The sequence below is a fragment of the Tympanuchus pallidicinctus genome, unplaced genomic scaffold (genome assembly GCF_026119805.1).
Source record: "Tympanuchus pallidicinctus isolate F22 unplaced genomic scaffold, pur_lepc_1.0 scaffold1, whole genome shotgun sequence".
NCBI classification, from domain to species: Eukaryota; Metazoa; Chordata; class Aves; order Galliformes; family Phasianidae; genus Tympanuchus; species Tympanuchus pallidicinctus.
Genome location: NW_026294618.1, coordinates 29012952 through 29037629, shown reverse-complemented (window position 1 = coordinate 29037629; position 24678 = coordinate 29012952). Strand labels below are relative to the sequence as shown.

Here is a 24678-nt window from a genome sequence, read left to right as displayed (position 1 = left end):
AGATGTCTAAAGATTCGTGGCAATTAAATGCACACAAATCCCACAGTTTCCAGTGAGATCAGCGCTCAGCCCTTCATCATTCCAATACACAGGCCAGGTGTATGACATGCATAAGAAAATGTCTTCTGGAGAACATAAGAAACACACGCTGACTGGTAATTAGGAACCTTATGATTTTATATCTAGAGATTCTTTGGGTGGATGACAGTTGACGCACAGCTATTTTGGATTTATACCTGGTGACTGTAAACTACCTGATTCCATTGGTTTCAATTTAGAAGCAAAACAGAAGGGAGTGTTTTCATTTTTATGTTAAAATAAACACTCACCTATTACACAGAACGGTTTCCTGGCAAAGCGCAGTCTTCCTTGCCATCCTCGGTATCGACAACAGCATCCAGCAGACCAAATACGAATAATAAATTCCAAACCAAAGACAACAATCATGACAAATTCCTAGAAAAGACAAATAAGAAAAACATTTAACAGATAGCCCACATGGAAGCATTAAGAAACACCATATGTGTCTAGCAATCCGTCTTTATCACCAGATGACCCCAAAGCCAATCCTGGGATCCTGCTCCTCATCATGGTTGCTGGAAACACAGCCCCCAAAGTTTCCTGAGAAGCATACAAATCTGACATGCTAAAATCAGCTACTAAGTATGAAACACAGAAGGGCTACACCCTACATACGCAATATAAACTCAAAATTTTCCAGAGAATTTTGGAAATTGAGGATCAAACCAAAGGTGGTTCACATAGCTAGCAAGATATTATCCACGCCCATGTTCTTATTTTGAAGGCCGAAAGTTGTGGTAAAGATTTCTTCATTGTACTCCACAATAACAGTAGATAGGTGAACTGACTGAGATGATGAAGAAGCAGTTAGGGAATCCATTTGTTCCCAGAAGTAAGCTAATACATGCAACTGTAATTATACAAAATGAGTATGTAACAGTTTGTAAGATAGCAAATAAATATTCGCGATAGCCATAATTTTCCCTGGATAAGTTTTTGGAAACATCCAGAAGAATTTCCCTCTTTGCCTAGACTGCATTTCTTTCACGTTGGAATCTTCTTCAATACTGTTCATCTCAATAGCAGCAACAAGGTAATGGAAACAACAGCGAGATTAACAGAATTTTAGCATTATACATTGGAGGATAATTCGGCTCTATATCTTAAGGAAATCTGAATGTCAATAATACGCAGTGATATAATATCTACATACTGGTTCAGAATTATTAATTCTGATATTATTCTGGAATACCGTAACAAAGTTACAGGCTTTGAAAAGATAAAATTTGTGTGCTAACCAAAAGGAGAAAAATACTTGAAGGAGGTTCTTAAGCAGTTCATCCCAAAGAGGATGAAAGCTGTTTTTTTATCAGGCAGCTGAATGCGTTTCTACATTCAGGAGAAAGCTGTCCCTTCAGCCGAAGAATTTGTTATTCCTACAGGATGAGGACTGCTGTGGAAGCAATGAGAAAACAGTGTAAATAAATTAGAAAGAAGAATGTCTACAAGGGTAGGGATGATCCAATATTGTCTTTTCCTCAATAAAGCGTTTGGATGTTTTTAGACTGTAAGATCCTAAAATTCTGGAAGCCAGTAAGGCTACAGAGATCACATATATCAACTCAGGCACTAATTTACCTGAACTAATGACAATATTAATATTTTGCCATATACAAGCTTATGATTAATGGAAGTACACTAAAATATTCTAAATTTAATTTGCTTTTGCTTCTCAATATCATAGAACAATTTGAAAACATATTACTCCATCTTAAAATGGCAGCTTGTACAGCTGCATTGCACTGGAAGATTTTTTAGGCCCTCATTATTGTCTTCATTTCCAATTCTGTGAATCTCATACTGAATTCATAAATCACAAAAGCAAAATGAGATCCCTTTGCTAAAATGCAGCTAAAGAAAGTGTTATTAATGTTTTTGGAAGAAAAGAACACAGGGAAAAATGAGTGTGACTGTTTAAGATTTGCTTTTTATTCATCTTTAGCAAACTTCAGCTTAATTCCAATGACTGAGCTGTTGTACGTTAGAAAAGATTACGTGTAAAGCTGAAAAAGTTTTCCATATAGTAACTGTATTTTGTACCAGCTGCCTATCGCGTGGTGCATCATCGCCTTGTATGAAATTGTGTGGGCCAAGAATAAAAAGAAGACAAATTGAAAAAAGAAAAAGGAAGAACTGGCATTTTAATTGTTTAACTACCACTTTTACAGTGTCAATTGTTGAATCTGATTTAAACACTGTTAGATGATGTCTCTGAATCTACAGGGGTTGAAAGCATGTGTCCATGCCATTTGACATCTGATTTTCTGAGAAGTTACACTTTGGGGTAGGGATAACAGATACTGAAGGAAGAAAGGAAACATTCTTTGTTTCTAGTAAAATCTTTTCCTTGTTAAAGTCACATTCTGTTTCATTTCACTGGTTTTCCTAGAAAATTACTATGCGTACAGATGTGTAAGAAACATCTCCCTAAGTAAGCACCCTGAGATGTCACAGGCATCCTTCAGCCTGTGCAGGCAGTGCTGTGTGTGGGAGCTGATCCACACAGGCAGGAATGAGTCCTTCATCACATCCCAAACCCCAAGATTCCTGCTAGGCCTCCCCACTGTGAAGCTGGCATGAATGGAGAGCGCTTAATGATGCACAAAGGACTATTCTATAGCTTCATTTCGATTAAATTAGTATCATAAAACTGCTGGTAGAAGTTGAAAAGTGTTAATTTTTTGATAGTTTAATATTCCGGTTCCTATTAGTGCTATGCAGCTTTGCATTTGTCATCTTTACTACCATTAGCACTATTTGCTACAACACTCAATTATGCAAAGATGAGCAGAGTCGTTGTATGCTGAAAGCATGCTTGAGAGTCTTTTTTACTGTGTGGTCTCTGCTTGGAGGCAGAAATCTTTGTTCACTCCATGGGAAAAACAGTTACAATTTCTAGCAACATTACAAACTTATGCACAGTGATACACTCTCAAAATTAAACTTTCTGTTAGTTAAGGGAACATTATAAACAGCAGCTGTAGTTACAGTAAGTGAGCTCATGTATATTAAACGTGGCTCTGTGTGCTGGAATGATTTAAAAAATCCTGCATCAGGCCTTCTTACACATACCAAATTTCTGGAGGTTTTAAAGTACAGTATAAGGCTGAATAACAGAAAAGTCATTGAATAAGGTGGAGATGGGATTTTGCACTTCTTTTTGCACATTCTGAAATAGCAATATTTCAAAATGGTCTTTATATCCCAGCCCCTCCTACTTCCTTAAAGAAAATTGAATTTAAAAGGAAAACATCATCATGAATGCAGGAAAAGGATTTTGCAGAAAATGTAAACACATTCAAACAGAAACTCTTCACAGCACTTTTATGGGTCAGTTTTGGATTGGTTCAGGTTGAAACCAGAAAGAGAGAGTCCCACACGACTGAGAAACAAGTAATGTTTCAGTAATCAGTGCAAATCAAACACAATGTAAAGACAAATCTCTGTCAAGATTAACTCAGGCCAGGGAATAACATTAGTTTTTTCTACAGCAGCTGTACTGGTTTGAGCTTTCTGGTTTGTGATGGACAATTGGAAGGATGCATTCCAAAAAGGACCTTTCTTTAAAAAAAGAAAAAACAACCAAAGAATGTCTTCTAATCATAAATCTAGACTTTTAAATAACTTGCTTTTAGTTTCTTAGCAATTGAAACATTAAATCAGAGCGTAATTAAAAAGGCATGTGATGGAATAAATCATTTGAACAAATACAACTTGCAGGCTTGCTCTTGAAATGACACATTTGAAGTATCTTTTTCCTGTGTATAATATGATGGAACATCATTAATTTTGGTTCACTTAAGAGATATATAATAACCACTTTTACTTTGGAACGGGAAAAATCTTTTATGGATGATAAATCTGGCTTCATTCCAAGTTTAGCATGGCTGAATTTGAACTGATGTGCAGGTAAACAGCCTATTCCTCCCCTGATGTTACAGCAAGGATCCCCTGGCCTTTACTGTTGTCCTTGGCCTTGTCAAATCTACTGTCATCCTTTCCACTCCAAGATGCATTTCAGTCCTTGCTCCACAGTGATTTCAGCTGTAACTTTCCTGGCTGATTTACACTCACAGCTAGTCTCCCTCTAAAACCAGCATGGCAGATCCACTGGTACTTCAGAAAGAGGAAAGTCTTTTTTTCTACTCAGAGCACAGTTCATCCAGACTGATCTCATTCTGAAATGTTTCTACATGCACAGCTTCTCTTGTCATGGAGAGCTATGCATATGCAAGAAGCAAGGCTGAAACAGTTGGGCTTAAAATATTCAGTTGTTTTTTACATAAGGAATGGAAATGCCAGTGTGTCCCTGAGGTTTTTTTTACATCTGCATGTGCCTTGGTTGCTTTGCCACTGGAACAATGAGAGTTATGAAATGGAAGGAAAATAAGAGATCATCCAGAGCAAGGTTTCTATTAGCAAAAGGTCCTGCAGGACCTTCATGCAAGGTAGCTACAGTGTGTGCTTTTGATTTTCTTATATTTTGCCCATCTAATTAGAGTACCAAAGACAATTTGTTGAAATTGTCTGTATTAGTATCCTTCCCAGATTGTTTTTAATGATAAGTATTTTACTCAGTGTAACATTAAAACAAAACAAAATAAAGAAAGATTTTTATCATAGCTTTCTTGTTCATTAACATAATCGTTTATTAAAACTTAAAATAATTTGATGCACTCCTGCTGCTGAAATCAGGTGTCTGGACGGCAGACTATCATTTCATGTAGTTAGAGCCATTTCTATGATGAGAAAATGACTAAAATTGAGCAGTCTGAGCAGTTCTTATAGGAAGATCCCGTTATTTTGAAACATATAAATAAACCAGGTTTGGATACAAGGCATCCATGCACAAGACAATAGCTCTGCTGTTATTTTAATTATACTTCTTGTATGGAAATTGGGATATTATGTATTCCAAAGACCGCTGAAATAGGGTAATGGAGCTGCAGACTGCCTGCCTGCCTTGAGGTCACCAGAGAAAAGGATCTATAAATGACATTATCAGGAACCTAGGACATGTACTTGAACATATTAAATTAATACCCTGCAATAAGCTTTAATCAGGCTACAAGTGCTTCCATACTGAAGACAATATCTCTGTAGTTTAGCTGCACTGCAGATACTCATCTGGTGTAAATCAGCAGCTTCTCAATCAACACAACAGGAAGAATAGGAGGAATGAAGTCATCCGACAGCAACTAAGGAGCTGCTGTTCCCACTTCCCTAAAAACACATCAACAGGGACATCAGGTGTCGCCAAATCAGTGGTAAAAGAGGAAGAGTAAACATTTTCACATCCTTTCATTTGTTGACTGTTTTAAGAATGTCACCAGCTGCTGAAATTTCTTTATGGTGACACAGGATGAATAGTTGATAGTATACAAATAGCAATGCTTTAGTATACATACTCAAAAAAGATGAGAATGTTTTCTCATTCAATTAAAGCAAGAACACCTCAGCTTCTGCACCCTCCTTTCAAGCAGAAAAACCTTCAGCTGATTCAAAGCATTGAGCACCCAAGTTGGGCTCTTGTCGTTAATAGACACTGTTGGGAGGTGATGGCAGTGCAGTGCTACTCCATTTCAGTGAAACCTGAGAAAGTTTTGAGCTGTAAACAGCTGTGTTGCAGAAGCTGTTGTAGGACTCAGAATGCTCCTGTTACTCTGGCCACTTTCCAGATTAAAATCAGCAGATAAGAATATATGCATGTTACTGTTCAAAATAATGGTGTAATTTGAACCAGATCATTGGAACCAGAAGATCTTTAAGGTCTCCTTCAACATAAGCCATTCTATTAATCTATTATTATTATTATTATTATTATTGATTCAGCATTAGAAGGGATGATCTTTGAACTAATAAGCTAACAAGCGTATTTACATGCATGTAGATACACTGACAAATGTTTTAATTCTCTCCAACAGCAGTTTAGCAGTAGAAGAGGCTGCCATAAATATGAAAATATAAACCAGAGCAGACCCTTGGTCTGGCATATAAATCATAACCAGAGATTGCAGTGCAGCTCCCAGCAATGCCCAGTAAGTGTGAAATATCCCCTTTTGTTTTGGTCTATTATCAATTTTATAATGAATGTGATACTTTTACAACACTGGTTTTCCAAATTATAATTAAGATTTCCCATGCTGATTATATGTTAATGGAGCATTATTAAGAAATCAATTCTGTGCCTTTTAATTTAATATGCAGCTTCAAGTTTATTGATATAATATTAAAACCTGAGTGTATGCTTAGTTTTAATTAGCTGCACATTATATAAGACTTCTGCTATCCAATTCCCTTTTAGCTTTTTGTTTATTATCTGATATGGCACCTATCAGTCATGTTTCCTTATTCATTTACAACAGAAAAAAAAAGCCCAGAATTTCTATGTCAAGCAAAAACAGCTTTAACTCAGGCAGCAAAAATGCACACTGGAATAAAGTAGCTGCCATTTGATTACTTATAGTGTTTACCATATCAGACCAAATTTCTAGTACTGAAACTGTGCTAATCTTCCTTTAAATCCACAGGGGAAGGACAGAAAGCCCAGGACAGCTTGGGATGCTACAGAAACAAATGCCCTTGAAGCACCAAGATCCACTACCAAAGTAATTTCCCTCCACACAGCATCTGTAGGTTACCATGCTTACCATCTAAGTGCATGCATCAGTGAACTTATCCCAAAGCTCCTTTTGGCTTTTGGGGGATGTGTTTCTTCCAGAAAGACCCTGGCAACTATTGAAAACCCCTTTCCAGATAGGGAAAACTGCAATAGCAAATGTTGATTTCACCGTCTATCCTGTTCTACCCCAGACACAACATCATCCCTAAATACCGTGCTTTCCCGTACCTTAGATTTACACTTACTGTTTTGCTCCAGGTCATTTGTTTATGCCAGGTACAACTACACTTCTGAGATAATTCCTGAATGGAGACAACACAATAAAATTCACACTATAGAAAAATCCTCTGCTTTCTCATCATCTTTGTATCCTACCTTATACTTGTTTACATTTTCTTCCTCTGTAGCAAGAGATGAGCAGTGAATGGTCTCATTTTAATTATAAAATTATCTGCATGGTCTAAACAATGAAGTGCTGTACAGCTGTACCCAGGCCTTTGCATCTCCTCTGTGATTTTTTCACGCATTTTTTTCTGCTGCTGTCATGTTTATTATGTCACATGCTACAGGCAGACATTCAAGCACATCTCTGTAGCAACACAGATCCCAGACCTCCCTTTTGAAATGTTTGTGAAGAATTTGATATCTTTAGCTCTGTCCAGAACAAACGTAGAAAGGTGCCAGAGCAATCACAGACCTTGAATCCTTTTATGCTCTGGCATCCATGCTAATTTCGTATTGATGCAACGGGCTTAGACTAGTTGCTATGGCTGGACACATGTATGTGAATTAACTGGTAACATTTGGCGTTCTGAAAAGTGGAGGGGAGTGGGATACTCCTTTATTCTTCCGTCTTTGCATGTTTGGACTTGATAAAACCTAGAGATTCAGCAAATGATATTTGCTGCATTCCTATTTATTTCTTCTTGAAGTTTCCCTTAGTTCATCAACAGAGCTTCTGTAGGAGCATATCAATGTATGCTTTGATTACTGGGAGACCTCTAGCCATCTGGGATGATGTAGTTGGAAATGTTTCCAGTACCAAATACACTCAGAAAGTAATTTCAAGAAAGTGTTATATGAAAACTGGTAAATTTTGGCAAATAGGACTGGGAAGGTACTTCACTCAAGCTCTCAAAATGCTGCTTATGCCTCAGGTCTTTACGGAAGTCATTCACGTCTGCCATGTCAGCATTTCTATTACTTGTGTGAGTCTTCATTTACAATATTTATATTCAGTTCTCTAGATTCAGTGTAGAAGTTGATTTGCTCCCCTCTTTTGACTCCAATAATTAAGCTTTTAAATCTAGTATATCACATTTTGAGTTTTACAACTGCCATTTGTGGAGCGTTTTTCAGCTTTTCCTACACTCTGTTTTTCAAAGTTCATGGAATTTTGGTCTTCTGGAAAAAGAGAAGAGCAAAATCCTTCCACATCCTCTCAAAAACATATACATATATCTTTGTGAGACATTCATTTCCTGTGATCATATCTACATTTGGTGTAATCAGCCAATTCCTGTCAGCTTCAGATTTGATACCAGAATTATTATCCTGTCCATGACATACATCCTTTCCTTAGGCATTCCATGAAAGCCTCTAAATTCAAAGCAACCAGTTCTTATTTTGCTAATTCATCACTGCAACTCACCCTCAGTTCAGAGTCCTCAGGATTGGACTTAGTTCCGGTATGTCTCTTAGTATTTGCCACCATCTACACTTAAAAATTCTTAATGCTCCTGTTATATGTATCTGCATCTGATCCCTACAGAATTTTTTTATATCTGTCTGTATTTCATACCACAGATTGTGAAGTCCTTAAACTAAATCTTGTGATCAGATTTCTCCTCTCACTTGAGGAAACTTCACATTTTGACTGCAGCAACATGTGTTGGCATGCTTTATCACATCTGTGCTGAAGGGGCTGAGTTGTTTCTGCAAGTTGCTCAGATGGTGGGGTTACTTCTAGGTTTCCAAACACCTTTGATATCACTGATGTGATATCACCATTTTTTCAGCATTTTTTTTCCTTTGATAATATAATGTTTTGTAGATTTTTTTCCTGTAAGCATTATTTCTGACTCTGTACTTTCAATTTGGCAAGCTAATATTTCCCTACCAAGGGTCAGGTCCGAATTTTTGAATTCAAAGTTTGAATTTAGACATTGATATCAATCCATTTTTACTGTTACAATCTGTAGTACCTGTTTGTTGCCTGTTTTAACAAGATAGTTCTCACTATCCATATAACAAGTTTGGATCCTTATCAAACTCCTATTCAATACTGTCGAGTAGAGTGTAAACTATTACTGCAAATCTGCATCTATGTAAAATGCTACACTTATGACCTATAAGTAGTCTGCCATACTACTATCACTTAAATGATAAAAATAGGAGGAAGACATGTTATGGAAGAGCGGCTGTGCAAGGAATGATGCTTGGTTGTCCTTATAGGGAGTGCTAGACAGTTGGTTTGGTTCTTTAGCACAATTGTGTTGATCCGTTTAAACTGAGATGTGCTTCTCTCTCCTCAAAGAATTATACTCCTGTTAATCTGAATCATGACACCTCATCAGTAACTTCTAATCCTTCCCCATTTTCCACTCAATCTCCATATCCTCAAGTTGTGAGCGTTCTCCTAGGGAAAGTGTCCCCTTGAATGGCTGGCTAGAAGGCCCTTTCTGCAATAATGGCAGTCCTTTCTTAGGAGTGCATTCTCTGCCTTTGAAGCAATGTTAGTCCTCTGTACTAGGAAACAAAAGGAGTCAGAAAGTGATTGTTATTAGTACCAGCATCTTTTCTACTGACTTTATGCACATGGCTATATAACGTAATGGACAGGATAAGCTAAGTGACACTTACATAGGAACAGGAATATATAAGAAATCTACAGTGTACCCTAAGCACTGCTGAGAACAGATTTTTCAGATACCTTCTTAGTTTCTATGTGATGTGTTTCTTTGTTATGAAATCATTTTTATTCTACTTTCTTACCTTGCCTACAGTGTGTGTATATTAGTTTTAAAGGTTTGTTGATTGGTTTGGAATGCTGACAGTATCATCTCTTCTGTTCTCTCTTCATGTCTCATGGTCTTTGTTCCACTGTCACAAGAAGATTCAAGTCGTGGGACAACTGATCCAAATGAACACTACCCACCATTTTTTAAAAATCTGTTCTGCCTAGCCTTAAAATTTTGTAGCTATCATTTATATGATTATATTCTGGTGGATGGATTCACTCTCCTAGACCAAAGATAACTGAATATACACTTGCCTGCTACAGAGCAGCTATATGCTATGTTTTTTAATCATCCTCTTTTTACATTTCATTTACGGGGTAATATAAGAAGAGGAAAATTTTAGGAAGAGCTTAATTGCTAGAAGCACTCACTAGACTCTCTTTTTGGATCTATGTAAGTGACCACAGTAAGCACAGAAGCTAGTTTCACCTACTGTACACTATCTGCTTTTATGTTTCCGGCAGTTATTACTGACTGAAGAACATGTTCCCAGAGCACATTTTCAGATGCCCTTATTTTGTAGAACTGTAGTTTTTGTAGTTTTCCATCCCAGTCCTTTTCAAAGAAAAAGACAAAACAGATTTGATTAAACCAATTCTACAGAAATTCATGAGTTTTATGATTCCTCTGTCTTGATTAAACATGAAAGTTATGGAAAAAATGGAATTCTTTGCCACTTCAAATGAAAATGATATTCTTTTCTACAGCTTTTTACTTTAAGCCAGAAGTTCTAAAACATTAAAAGTAAAAATGTGTAAATGCCAGGTCAAATGAAACATCTAATCTGATACAAGACTATCTGGACTTCTGATTTGCCAACTCTCTATGGGTCATCTCACATTATCTTGAACAGACAGCAAACAAAGAGAAGTGAACAAGCTATTTGCATAGCTTCAGCTGAAAATGATCTTAAAATACAGAAAGTTTGGTCATGAGAGTGAATGCCCTCTGATTCCAGTTATTTTTCTTCTTGGCTGCCTTCCCCAAAAGATTTGATTTTGCCTTCCCAGCCTAAGTTTTACTTCCCTTGTGTTTACCATTTGATAAAGTGCCAGGAAATGTACTTGCAGGAGATCAGCAATACGCCAAAGATTACTTTCTTGCTGTGTTGGTTGGATTCTTCAGCTGCTTGTGGCTTTTTTTTGATGTTTAAGTAGATTTTCTTCTACTGTCTGTCTGGGATATATCACTACTGCAGTTTGAACGTCAGAAGTTATGTGCACAGATGAGGCTAAAGCATAATTACAATTGTAGGTACAAGGAGTTTTATCTGATGCTCTCTCTCCATCTGGTTAGGCTTATTATTCCTGAAAGCAAACCTAACCAAATTCATTACTGATGTAGTAACAATTCATATACTCATATATCGGAAAGACTTTTATTTTAAACATAGAACTCAAATATTGAGTGCATTTCCCCCGACAGGCTCCCTGATAAGCAGAAGGTGCCTAAGAATCCAGAAGTGCTTGTTCAGATGCTAGAAATGAAGCCCTGGCTGGGTGCAGTGTGACGCAGTGTGGCAGCTTTGTGCTGGCCCAGAGAGCAGGGCTTGGGATTTTCTGCAGTCCAGATGAGCCCATTAACCACTGCTGACCCTCAGAAGCCCTCAGCTAATACTTCTTTCCTAAACATTATTTACTTAGAGCTATTGCAGACCTATTGAACTCCGTTGTATTTTTTCTGAGAGAGCATTTAAGAGGCAGTGATTCGGGGCTGTATTCTCTGCTCCCCTTTAAGATGAAGCTCAGGGAGACAGACAGATAGATAGATACATGGAATGACTGACTGCAGAATCTTCTCGGCTCCTCTGGCCTTTGTGGGAAGGAGAAAAAGGTTTGCTTACCTCATTTATACTTCCCTTTTAACCTTCCCATGTAATTGCTAATAGCTGCAATATGTCAAAAGTCACAGGAGCTGGTGCAGGCAGCAGCTCAGGTATTAAGTTGAAGAAACATTACATTAACTTTTTAGCCAATTAACATGGCTCTAGGGGGTACCATCTGGAATAAATCTGTGAAGCAAACAGTTCACAGAAACCCAGCAGGCAGCTTTACAGATTGTTGTACTGTACTTCATTAGAAAATAAACACCCATCTTCCATCTCGAGCACGAAGCAAAATGGTATTAAAACAGATCTCTGACAGTTAATACAACTGTCTGTACTAAACGACACACTTGTAGGAATTGTGTGAATCACTGTAAGTAGAAGGTTGTGGAAACTCTAGTGACTAATTATTTGTTGGCACAGCCAAAGTAATTCTTCCGGAGTTAAGGCAGAATTGCATTATTTTCTTATTTTGAGTTTGCAATAACTTGCTTTGATAACATTACTAATATCAGTTAATGATTCAGTATGCCGAGAAGGAGCAAATCACATACCAATAAACTGGAATAAACCAGTCAGTTTTAGCCTGCTTCTGGAATTTCATACTTTGCTGTGTTTATATTTTTCTCCATTAGAGACCCACAGCAGGAGCCATAAAATTTGTCATCACTAGATTTATTCCTGCCAAGGGTTTGTTGAACACATGAGGCTACAGCACAGAAAGCTGGACCAAGCTACTAAAGCTTTGATGCTTCAAGTATTAACTATCCATGCTCTTCCTCCTTACAGTCATTTCTGTGTTGGAAGGATGGCAGAAAACATTAAGTCAGAATTGCTGAGATGAGCAAAGCCCATCTTTGAGACCATGGAAGCAGGAAGCCTCACAGAGTTTCCTTTCTCAAGTCCCAAGCAGCCTATCTCTGTTGATGGGCACTGCTACAAGGACTCTGCAAGGACTGGGATATGGGCTAATGGAGCTCACATTCCTCTACCTGTCCATGGGAGCAAACCCAGAGCTTCAAAGAACTCTTCCACGGTCAAACTCCCATGCAATCTACAAAAAACCACAGCAAACCACAGGGAACATGCATATCAGCCAGCTGAGGAACTGGCAGTAAGCATACCAGCACAACCAACAAATATGTGACTCATGGGAAATGCATATTTTATGTCAGAACAAATGGCTTTTCTGCAAGCAATTTGCATAAGTACAGAGGGAAACAAATTACCTGTCATAAAATTACTTTCTATCAGAAATTGGGTGTTTTCACACAAAACAATTTTTCCTGTTTTATGTACCAGAAAATCTTTGCAATTGGTGTAATAATTGCAATAACACAGTTACAGAGCATTCAAACAAACTTCCATTTGCAAAGTGTTGCTCAACTGTGCAAGAAATGGAAGTAAATATTAGTAAAGAATTAAATCCCATCACTTTCAGCTGGTTTAATTCCACCTGACATTTTATCCAGAAACAGGGATAATGTGACTGGGAAGTAGAATGCCACATTAAGCATGGTTCTCCCTGATTGAGCCCTGCTAGGAAGCAGTATGATCAGATGGAGCAGAACGCCACACTTCTGCACCTAGCTAACTACAGTCATTTCATTCAGATATACTGATATGGTAGTACATTGTGCTCTGGAGGCATAGCGCACACTGCAATTATGTTTATCAGACTGCTTATGTTATAATTAATTGGGAAGCTGTTCTAAAGACCAGTGCTTTCAGATACATACAGTGATGACAATTGATATGCTGGCATTTGTCAACAGTTACTTCACCTCAGGCATTAACTAACGAGCCACAGCCTTTTGCATGCATGGAACTGAAATAACCATAGTAACTCCAGGAATACAATGATATTTTAATGAGCACTATCACTTATCCTCAGGCCATCACTTGCAAAACTAAACAGCCCATCAAGAAGCAGATTAATAAAGCATCTATACAATACACGAAAAATGCTAAGCGGTTTTAGGGATTCAAGCCATTTATATGTAGCTCAGGGAAAAAGAGAGAATCGGAATGCAAAATCATGTAATATGAAAAAATAATGAAGGTACCACATCCTACTGTTGCAACTGCCACTAAAATATCAGTATCTACCAACAGCTACCGGAAATTGGTATCTAAGATAAAACAATTTCCTATTTTAAGTGCCTTTTAATAAGTACAGACCTTATGAAGTATGAAAGGTTGTTCCTTTTCAGTCAATACCAAACTGCAGTAGATAAAGTATTGGTAATAAAACACTGCAGTTCTCAAGTAAAGAAATGTAATACAACACTTACATACTCTGTAAACCACTCTGACTTGGTTTTTAAAGAAAAAGATGGTGGAATCTTCTATATTAGTATGTCATAATTCTGATGAAAAGTATGGTTTCTTAAAGCATTCAGGAATTCCACTGTGAAGGAGAGAATGTGAGCGTATATAATCGTATTTGTAAAGATGTCTTGTATTTAGAAGTTTCACTTACCAAAATGAAGAGACAGCCAGAGGCAAGTTTTGTGTGTTCAGGAATAGTGGAAAACACGGACAAAATCAAGCAACCAAACACAAGCAGAAAACTGAAAAAGAAAGAATATTAGCAATTAATATTTTTCAGAACCTTGATCCAGTATCTATATTCTTCTCCACCAACATTAACAGAAGACAATGAATTAACAGTTCTCATTAACAGAAACGAATTCAATTATTACTTGGTCAACTAAAGACGTTCAAATAGCCTCCTCATAATTCTACAGATCTCTTTGCAGCCCTGATGAATTAATGGAAAAAAACCCCAAATGTATGAAGATCTTGGTGAGATGGCCCAACATACACAGATGCTACTTTTGACATGTCAGTCCCGTACATTTATCTAGTACAGCCACTCTTAGTGGCTCAAAAGAGAAATTGCCAACAGGAGAGACCTTTACCCAGTCCAAAGGATCATTTCTCCCACTGTAGACCACAGATGTGGGCTGTATGAGGTTATCAGAGCCCCAATGTACATATTGCATCTAACTGTTATGACTTTTCCCATATTAATCAACTTCCTTCTGAGCAAGAAACCTTAATAAGCAAAAGCTCAAAGGCAGATGGGCTGTGGTACCACTGCCCTAAAGGACTAGGCTCCATTCTAGAAACAAACTCAGTATCAATGGAAGGAGTTAAAATGTAGGAGTGAATCAAGAGGGTCTTACACAAGTCATGCAGTCACAACCGAGAAAACATGACTGCAATTTTCAGCTTACATGAGCTTGCACGTTTCATGGTACTGACAAACATATGCAGATGAAACAAAGTACCAACATACTGCCAAATCTCTAGGCAAGGAAAGTGCAAATACTCAGTATCACTGCACAATTTCTTCTGAATCCCATGGCTGTTCCACACAGCAGAGAGCATACATAAAGCATACATGAAGAATTGGTATTACCCTGAGGCATATACTGTGGGTGATAATACTTTTTCCTATAAGGCTGCTTTGCAAATAATGCCACTGTGGTGGTGAAAAAATGTTGTCTATGGAATGGATCAGAAGAGAATTTCACTTCACCTCCATTACCACGGACTGACTAAGCAGCACATTCACTGATTCATCATCTGTTGTGCGCAGTGGTATATATTGTACACTGCAAGTTCTAGCACTTGTACTGTTTTTTTGCAAGTAACTGCAAGTAACTGCAAGTTTTGTAGAGTCAGATAACTGCTAGTTGTCAGTTATGCTCAGTAATCAATCAATCAAAAATAGCAGGCCTTTGACTTCCGTCTGAATTGCTGGGATTCTTGCTAGACTCTTACTCTAACCCAATATTAATGCAGGTAGGTACCTGTAAGAAAGAGAGAATGGCTCCTTACTGATACAAAAGGGATGAAATCTCTTTGAGGGACAAAGCACATAAATTACTGATTGACACAGATGGGGCATATATCTTCAATGGGATGAGTTTCCATTGATCCACATAACCATTCCGAAGACACAGCAGCTTTCAAAAAAGCACTGGGGCATGTGGGGTGTTTCTAGTGCCAAGCTCACTCAGCAGCATGATGGCACACATCAAGACAAGACACATAGGAGACACACAGGCTGAGTGGAGCTGGGTTTGCTCAACCTGAAGAAGGAGGGGACAACAGCAGTTCTCAGCCTCAACTATTTATTTCTGGTTACAGGGAATGCAGAGAGAACATCATTTGCATGAAGAAAAACTGTGATTAGTTATAAGGAAAAAAAAATCACAATGAGAAGGTGCAGCATTGAAAAAGTTGCTCAGCAATTTGTGCCCCTGGAGATTTTCAGAATGGAGTTGGAAAAAGCCTTTCTCTGACTTGGAAATTACCTGCTGTGAGAAGGAGCATGGACCATATTGCCTGAAAGGCCATTCAAACCTAAATTATTCTTCCATTCAAATTACTGGCTACAAATATCATTATTATTGCATCTGCCCACATGTTCTTCAGGAGCTAAAATTGTTCTTCCCCTTATAACAGACTGACCTTCCAATATGGCAGGAGTGCTGTAATACATCCAGTACAACAGACAATATGATTAAGTATTTTTCTTTGGAATTTCTATTAGAAAATCTGATGTGCAGTGCAATAATACATTGGTGGCATATATAGCAGTACATCACATAACTGCTGGGATGAAGTTTGACTCTGAAAATCAAATCTGATAGGATCTTATGGATAAGCTCTATCAAAAGCTGTAAATAAAACAGCGGTATCAAGATATACTGGAGGGTAACAATGGTCACATACCATTGACAAATCTATCTTCCAGTCTAAATAAAGAGATCAGCAGATTTTGCTTAAAGATTTCATAAAAGACTGGTCCAACTGGTAAAAATTCAACTCCTGAGCAACTTTGCTTCCCTTTCCCCCACTTTTTTTTTAAAGGAAAATCTCCCTGAACACTGCTGGTAGTTTTAGTTACTGCAGTCTTCACATACAAGCACCCTACAATTACATCCTACTGGCACAGTCATAAATGAGGTTTCTCCTAGTTAAAGCCTGCATGGAGGGCAAAATAAAATTAAGAAGTGACTAAGAATTTACAGTAAAATACTGTCATTTCCTTTCACTGGCTTTCTTCAGTTCTGAATCAGTTAAAATTTTATTTTCTTGTATTCTTTGCTTTTATGTATTAAAAATTGCTCTTATTTAGCTGTATTCCAGTAATATGAACTAAATCTGAGGCCCCATTGCACTGGGTCTTGTCCAAGTACATAATACAAGTTTTCTCTTGGAAGAAATCTCATGTAGCAAAATTATGGAAAACAGACGCTGTAGGAAAAGAAGAAAGTTTGTTGTTTCCATATCACAGCTGGAGACCACAGCACGGAAAAGGTAAGGGGACTCTCCTGAGGCTGTGTAGAATTCCTTTGTAGAACTGTGGGGTGGACCTGAACCTTTTAAGTCCCAGTGCAGTCCTGCAGTCACAAAACCATGCTCCACAAACCCAGCACATGTGATGAACTGCCACAGTTCCTCAGCACTGTGGTTTAGAAGATCAGTGTCGGCAAAATGTAAATTATTCATGACACGGCAGAAAAGCGAGTCAAGAGAGGGAAACAGAACAGTTAAGCAGTGTACAAACCAAAACAAAACTAAATACTCAGGAAAGACAGGTGCACAGTTTAGATTAGCACCTGGTAGATGCAGGTCTGCCGATTACCCACGAAAAGCAGAAACAATCCCCTGAGTAATATGTAAGAATGGTCTTGGAAAGATATTTTTCCTCATAACCTTTTGTAATCATTTTTTTTCCTCAGAAGCTCTACAAGAAATGATCCACTGTTATTAATATTAAAGAACAAAAGAAAAATGTCTGCATTTATCCACTCAAATCTCACTCAAATCTTGCCCCTTTATCCTTCATTCCATCATTCAACGCTGAACACTTTTTTCCTTTTTTCCAATCAATTCAGCATTTTATGTCTATAATGAGACTGTAAGCACTTTGGGGGGAGTAGAGAAACCCAGTCCTGTTAGTTTTGCCAAACTAAAAGTAGTCTTTCAGGTGCTGTAAAACACAACACTAGCAAAAAGAGGAAAAAATCAAGTGTTCTGGAATATTTTCTGTAGTATATTTACTGCTGATCTGCTTTCCTTCCTTCAAAGTAAAGCAACAGTTGGAAACAACTTTCAAGCTTTCTAATTTAGTCTGTTTATTCAACCCACGGAAGGAAAGCCTCTCAATTTTCCATAGCAAGAGCTGAAGACATGGAGAACACAGCAACACTTTTTACCTGGCAAGACCTCAACAAGGATCTGTCCAGTAAAAACAAAACCTGAAGGTCTGAAGGCCTGGTGGTCGAAGTGTATCAGAAACTGTTTTTCCAGAGATGAATGAAGGGCAGAGGTTTGTATTAAGCCCTGCATAGGCATCCCACATCCCTTTAACTGAAGAAAAATAATTTTTGAATGACAGCATTTGAACTGTGTGCCTTGGTACATGCAATACAAGAGAATGCTGCTGTAGGTATGGAGCAGTGCAAAATAAAACACAAAGTGATTATATTCAGCCTCTAGAGGTTCAATCTGGATCATATATTTGTTCAAGCTGAAAAAAACAGATGGTCTTTCCTTATGCATTTACTATCAGACAGTAAAACATATGCCTTAGGCAGCAAGTTCCCATAAAATTATTCAAGCACTGCCATAGTCGTGTATTTTATCAAAAGCAGATCCTTTCATCTTCTTCTCCAGCTTCTGAAAGCATACACTAATTGGAGAAAAGCCAATTTACAAAAGATAATATAACTCAGAAGCTTTGATATTTATTCAATCTCTCTCTCATAAACTTTTCTTACTGGTTAATTAGGAACTACCAATTCTCCATTTATTTAATTTTCAACAGAGTTTTACTCCAGTTTGTGATTTAAGAGATGTTCATATGGTAGAGGATGTTCAGCCTGAAAACAAATTACTAAAACCTTACTCAAGGAACATTGTAAGCATAAAAAATACACTCAGAGAAGATCTCTGAAAGCTATTTTGCTATATTATTTACTGCTAGAATTAGAATAATTGAAAGTTAAACATCTGAAAACAGTTTTATGACCTCTTCTGTAAATTATAAAAGCGTATCACTGTTAAAGTGACATAATTAAATAATTAGACCACCAAGTTATGTTCCAGTATTACTTGTGGTCTAATTTAACACCCATACGAGCAAAGGTACTCAGGATTATTACCAAGACTTGTTTGTAAATCACTAGCAGTGCCATTGTCTTGGATTTTGTATGGAAGATAAATAATTCTTGAAAGATTTTTCTAACCTTGCCTGTGATCAAAGTAGCTCTAGCTTTTCATAGAATCACAGAATGGCCTGGATTGATGACTCAAATGTCCATCTAATTTCAACCTCCTGCTATGTGCAGGGTCGCCAACCAGCAGACCAGGCTGCCAGAACCACATCCAGCCTGGCCTTGAATGCCTCTAGGGATGGGGCATCCACAACTCCCTTGGACAACCTGATCCAGTGTGTCACCACCCACTGTGGGAAAAATTTCTTCCTAATATCTAATCTAAGCGTCTCCTGCCTTAGTTTAAAACCATTCCACCTTGTCCTATTACCATAATCCATTACCCTTCCTGTTTATATGCCCCCTTCAAGCACTGGAAGGCCACAATGAGGTTTTCCCAGACCCTTCTCTTCTCCAAGCTAAACAAGCCCAGTTCCCTCAGCCTTTCCTCATAGGAGAGGTGTTCCAGCCCTCTGACCATCTTAGTGGACCTCCTCTGGACCCGCTCCAAGAGCTCCACATCCTTCCTGTTCTTGGGGCCCCAGGCCTGGGCACAGTACCGCAGATGGGACCTCACAAGAGCTGAGTAGAGGGGGACAATCACCTCCCTGTCCCTGCTGGCCAACCTTTTCTTAACGCAGCCCAGAACACAGTTGACCTTCCAGGTTTCAAGTGCACACTGCTGGCTCATGTCCAGCTTCTCGTCCACCAGGACCCCCAAAGTCCTCCTCTGCAGGGCTGTTCTCAAGAGGTTCTCCTCCCAGTCTGTATAAATAAACAGGATTGCCCTGGTCCAAGTGCAGCAGCCTGCACTTGGCCTTGTTGAATCTCATTAGGTTTTCATTGGCCCCCTTTTCCAGCCTGCCTAGGTCCCTCTGCATGGTTTCCCTTCCTTCAAGTGTATATTGACCGCATACATTGTATACTGTATCCTCCTGGTACAAAGTCAAGACTAAAGTAACTGCTTGCAAATTTACAGAATGCTTTTTGATTCACAAGGTTTGAGCCCACAAGATGTAGCACAGCTCCCCAGGACTATTTCCATTTAAGAATCAGAATCAGCATGAACCAGGATTTTCCTTAGCAGTGAGCGCTGCTTCAAAATGATCTTTTAATGCATAAATGCATAAAATCCATGTGAAGCGTTGGGTAACTAAATATCCTGAAGATTTTACTGAATGTATAACACCAATAGATCTGTTAGAGGTTCAGATAAGTGAATACAACACCCAGAGAAAATTCAAGAAAGGAAGGAAGGAAACAGGCCATCATTCATAGCACTGTTTTACTTCCCTTGGGATTATTAGCTTTGGTGAGCAGCTCTCATAAAAGGCTGTGACACATATCTGGGGAGTGGATTGCACCGCACAATGCCCCTGCATTAGCCAGATCCTGTTGGCACTCTCTTTATGTCTGGGAAAGGCCTCAGTGTGCCTTGGAACCACAGAATCACAGAATTGTAGGGGTTGAAAGGGACCTCCAGGGATCATTGAGTCCAACCCCCCTGCCAAAGCAGGTTAACTGACAGGGACAGAGAATTTCCTGGACTGCTTGTTACCTCTATACACACAGAAATAATATGCTGAACTCCCAAAAAAGGTGAAAACCCACATGCTGTTAGACTGAGAGCTGGTGCACCATACTGCATGCCAGAGCAAATGTGCATGCTCAAGACGTGAAGGTAGACTGAAATCTGACAGAAGCCATGAGCCTCAGTGTCCTTCCTAGTACATCTGAGCAGTCAGTTTTGGAGGTGGATGGAATTGACCTCTCCAGTGGGATACCAAAAGACAGTGGAGCATTTTTTTTCAGGAAGAACTGAAAGTGAAAACATCAGCTAGTGCAGGCTTGAGGAAGATATTTATGCAGGTCCTGCGGTATCTCCCTTAAAAAGTAATCTTTTCAACATTTCTATAAAACAGATAATGCACTGCTGACATGGTGGAAAAGAATACAGTTTAACAGTTTTGATAGTGCTAGCCATGTGGATTAGATTTTCCATCATTTATAGTTTCAGTGTGACTTGTTTATGCAAGAAAATGAGATACGACAAAGGTTATTACAATTTGTTAAAAATGTTTGACAAAAGCCACATGGAGAATAAGTGCTCTCCTATAGAAGAGATCTCATAAATTTCTCTCGTAAGCTTTCTTTAAAATGACTTGCACTTCAGCGTTTTCTTCAAGTGGAAGAGTGGGAAACTGTAAGGACTTGACATTGTGCTGGAGCTAACATAGCAATCCTCTCTACGGAGAGGTGGAGTATGAAGACTTCATAGTCTTAAAATTTGAAAACAAATTTGATAGAACATTTTAAAAACAATTTTTGAGACTAAAAAATGTGGTTGTAGCAAAGTCATCTTTCCATATTTTCTCTCTTCTGATTATTGTCTTTTCCAGAAATACAACAATTTAAGCTAAACTTTAACTTTTTGAGAAACTGAACCTGCCTGTCATCAACTGCTTTGGAAAGATGAGTTTTGTCAGTATCTGATGAATAAATATTGTTTAAACACTGTTTTATTTTTCTTTCCTTTCTGTTTGCCAATTCTAAAAATTAACCATCAGAATAGTTAATCAGACATGAAGGAGTTTAAATTTGCAGTGACAAAAAGTGGTGTTCACCTAAGTTGATCTTTTTCTGTCATATTTTATGGAAAAAAAAATGAACTGTATCTTCTAAATGACTGCATTTGCCCTATAATAACAAAGCACTCAGAAGGCTATAACAGGTGATGTAATTAAAAGCAAACGAAAACCTCAAATTCCTACAAGACACCAATCAAAGTGTCATTAAATACACATTGGATAATCTATTTCATCACATACGAAAAGCAAAACATCAAGGTATGCTTTTTCAGGGATCAATAAGGTAGGAATCATTCCTCTTCAAGCAAGCATGCTTATTAAAACAAAACAAAGAGTTTGAAGAGCTTAAACCTCAGAGATACTTATGACATAGATAATTTCTAAAAAGCAAATCTTTTTATTGGCTTCTGCAGGATACATTTTTGAGAATAAAGAAAAATAATTTGAATAAAACCATATGGCTTCACTTGAAACTGTTGTATCATTTTACATCTAGCAAACTTTTCCGGAACTTACATGCTCTTCTTCCAGAGTTTAACTCCTTTAAAGCCCAAGGAAGCAATACTGATTTACATCCCAGAATTTGTTTCCACATACAAATGCCTCAATTCTATAGAAAATAACAAAACTTTCCTATCCCACTCATAGAGTAGATCTCTTTGTAGGCCAAAATTTTCAAACTCATTTGGTGCAAAGTTTAGTTTGGTGAACAAAATCTGTATTTAGACTACTCTGTAATATTTTTGGTTTTATTTTGCACCAAATAGCCTTAATGTCCAATGACAAGTCTGGTAGTAGCAGCTCACCTAGCAACATTTGTTTCACGTATTTTCCAAGAAAAATAAATCAAAATAATAATAGGACATGTAACACATTTATCACTTTCCATTGGTTGCTGTTTTCAGATTTTTCAGTTGTAATTTTTTTTAAAAAAAAAAAAAAAAAAAAAAAAAAAAAAAAAGGCTTATCAGAATGCAATTAGAAAATTAATAAAATTACAGTAGGAAGCTTGAAAATTGAAATTCACTATGTAATTTTAAATATAAAACCAATTTTTCCATTGCTGTCTATTTATTCTGACTTTGTCCATAACCTAATGTAAGGGGAAATACTCAAATAATCTTTTTCTATAAAAATGTTTATTAACAGACTGTTAATAAACAGACAGACTCTTGTCTCCTGCTACTCCCCTCAAAAAACCTTAATATAAGAAATTGTAAGAAACATGTGCTACTCATCACCGTTGTAGTCAATTTTAAAATCAGCTTTGTAGGTCCTCAGAATATAATACAGAAACACTATCACTACCATATGATTATATTTTTGAAGAGAGAAAAATCAACAGACAAGATGAGCTTCGACACTGCGCTGTATTTTGTATGCAACAAGTAAGAGCCTTGCTTTTGTTCAGTGCTGGAAATGTGGTTCTGGCTCCACAGGCACTAAGACATGATTGATTGTAATGGGGCCAGCCACCACTCACCTTCATTATCTAATCGCCCATCAGTGGCCAGCACTGCCATGACTTTGGCAGCTAACACTGAGTAGAAACCACACTGTGTTGGAAAAAAGTGCTCATCTAATGTAGCCCCCGGAATTAATCCCTCTCAGTGTGACTCAACTAGACCCCTAATAAATCACAGTGTGCCAGGGAATGGCACTGTTATCCCTGGTAGCTCCTGACTATCTACATCATTAACTTGTGAGGGCTGCCATCAGACACCTTTGGTTTGGTCAATGCTTTCCAAACCAATATGTTATGGGATTTAGCGTGTATCTGGATGAAATTATTCTCTGGTCTTGCTATGCATCTTTTACTACAGGCAAGATACTTCTGTACGTCAATCGACCGAGTCGAAAAGTCATTGCAATGCTTAAGCCCTCACTCAAATGCTACCAAATACCACATTAAAATATGAGTTGTGATATTATGATTGATGAGAATACAACATTATTATTTTACATCTTAAATAAAAGTAAAGACAAGCAGGAAAAGTCTACTGAAAATGTAACCATGCAAATTCAGTTGTCTTCTTGATATGTTTTAATACAGTGCTTACAATTTAACTAAGTGCAAGATTTGAGATTATAAAAATTAGCCCATCACGACTATGGTATGTTAAAACTGTAGGCAAAGCCCATAGATCCATAGTACACTTTCATCTAAAATATTGTATCCTATTGAAGAACTCTCAAACAGAAACCAATCACTTCATTTTTCCTACTCTTCTTCAGTAATATATTATGCACTGTGAATTTTACTCTGGTTTTAAATTTAATTTCCAGTGCAGTACAGTCAATAATATCGAGAATTAAAGGAGTTCTTCAGGAAAAATGACCACTTTAATACTGTCATGGAAAAATATCACTGCAATACATGACTAAAAGAATCTCCGTCATATCCCACAAGAAGATTGCCTCTTAGCAACCATTGGATGCCTCTACAACTTTTGTTATTCCAGACATGAAAAAAGTAATACCCACAATGAACAAAGGAGTACCAACAAATTCTCCAATAATAGCTTTCTAGACTGCAAAACAACACAATTATTCTGGCTGCAACCTTCACTTTTATTATACAGACAGCAAGTCTACAGGATATTTAGTTTTGTATGGGGATTCTAATTTATTTGCTGTCAGTAAGTGCTATTAAGTCCCATACGTTACCACAAAACTGAATAAGAATAAATCAAACTTTTTTTTTTTTTTTTTTTTTAAGGGAAAAGTATTTTAGGAAGAAACATTAGATTTTCTGAGAGTAACTAATGTGCATTTTACCATGCTTCACTACACCTCAACCTGTGATGGCTGTGGGAGAAACAGTACAAAATGTTTTAAAATTACAAGTACCAGTTGATTTGATTGCTTTATGATGCCTTCATTTGGCAGACTGATTAAGAAAGGAAAAAATTATCACCTTTTTAAAGTACTGAAATACAGAATAATATTTTCAAACACTCCATTCATAAGAATGAGGATACAAAAAAGTTCTGAACAGAAACATACATGGGTGACAGAACTTCAGAAATGATAAGTCTAACAACAGTATTTAGAAGATTACTTTATAGCCGCAGAATCTCTCACAGCTACGACAGGAGTCTAAGGAGCCACAAATGCAAGGGCTGATTAAACTGGGCAGAATGACGTCATAGCAGCATCAGGAATGAACGTTTTTGAAAATTTCTTCAATACACCAAGATCTATATTTTTCTCTAATTAAATTTACTCCCACCTTGCAGCCAACTTTAGGGAATTCAGAGCCGACTCACCAATATCACCATTAGAAAGAAAATCCTGCTAATTT

The 24678-nt window shown here is 37.6% G+C and overlaps 1 protein-coding gene across 5 annotated transcripts in view; it reads right to left on the bottom strand.

Moving 5' to 3' along the window:
* KCNQ5 (potassium voltage-gated channel subfamily Q member 5) overlaps positions 1-24678 on the bottom strand; it is a 260022-nt gene that overhangs the window by 70012 nt on the left and 165332 nt on the right. For all 5 annotated transcript variants that reach the window (XM_052679000.1, XM_052678967.1, XM_052678977.1 and 2 more), the window contains exons 2-3: positions 14031-14121; positions 330-456 (exon numbers count right to left, since the gene is read on the bottom strand). In XM_052679000.1, coding sequence (XP_052534960.1) covers positions 330-456; positions 14031-14121 — 218 coding nt within the window. The remainder of the gene's footprint in view (positions 1-329; positions 457-14030; positions 14122-24678) is intronic.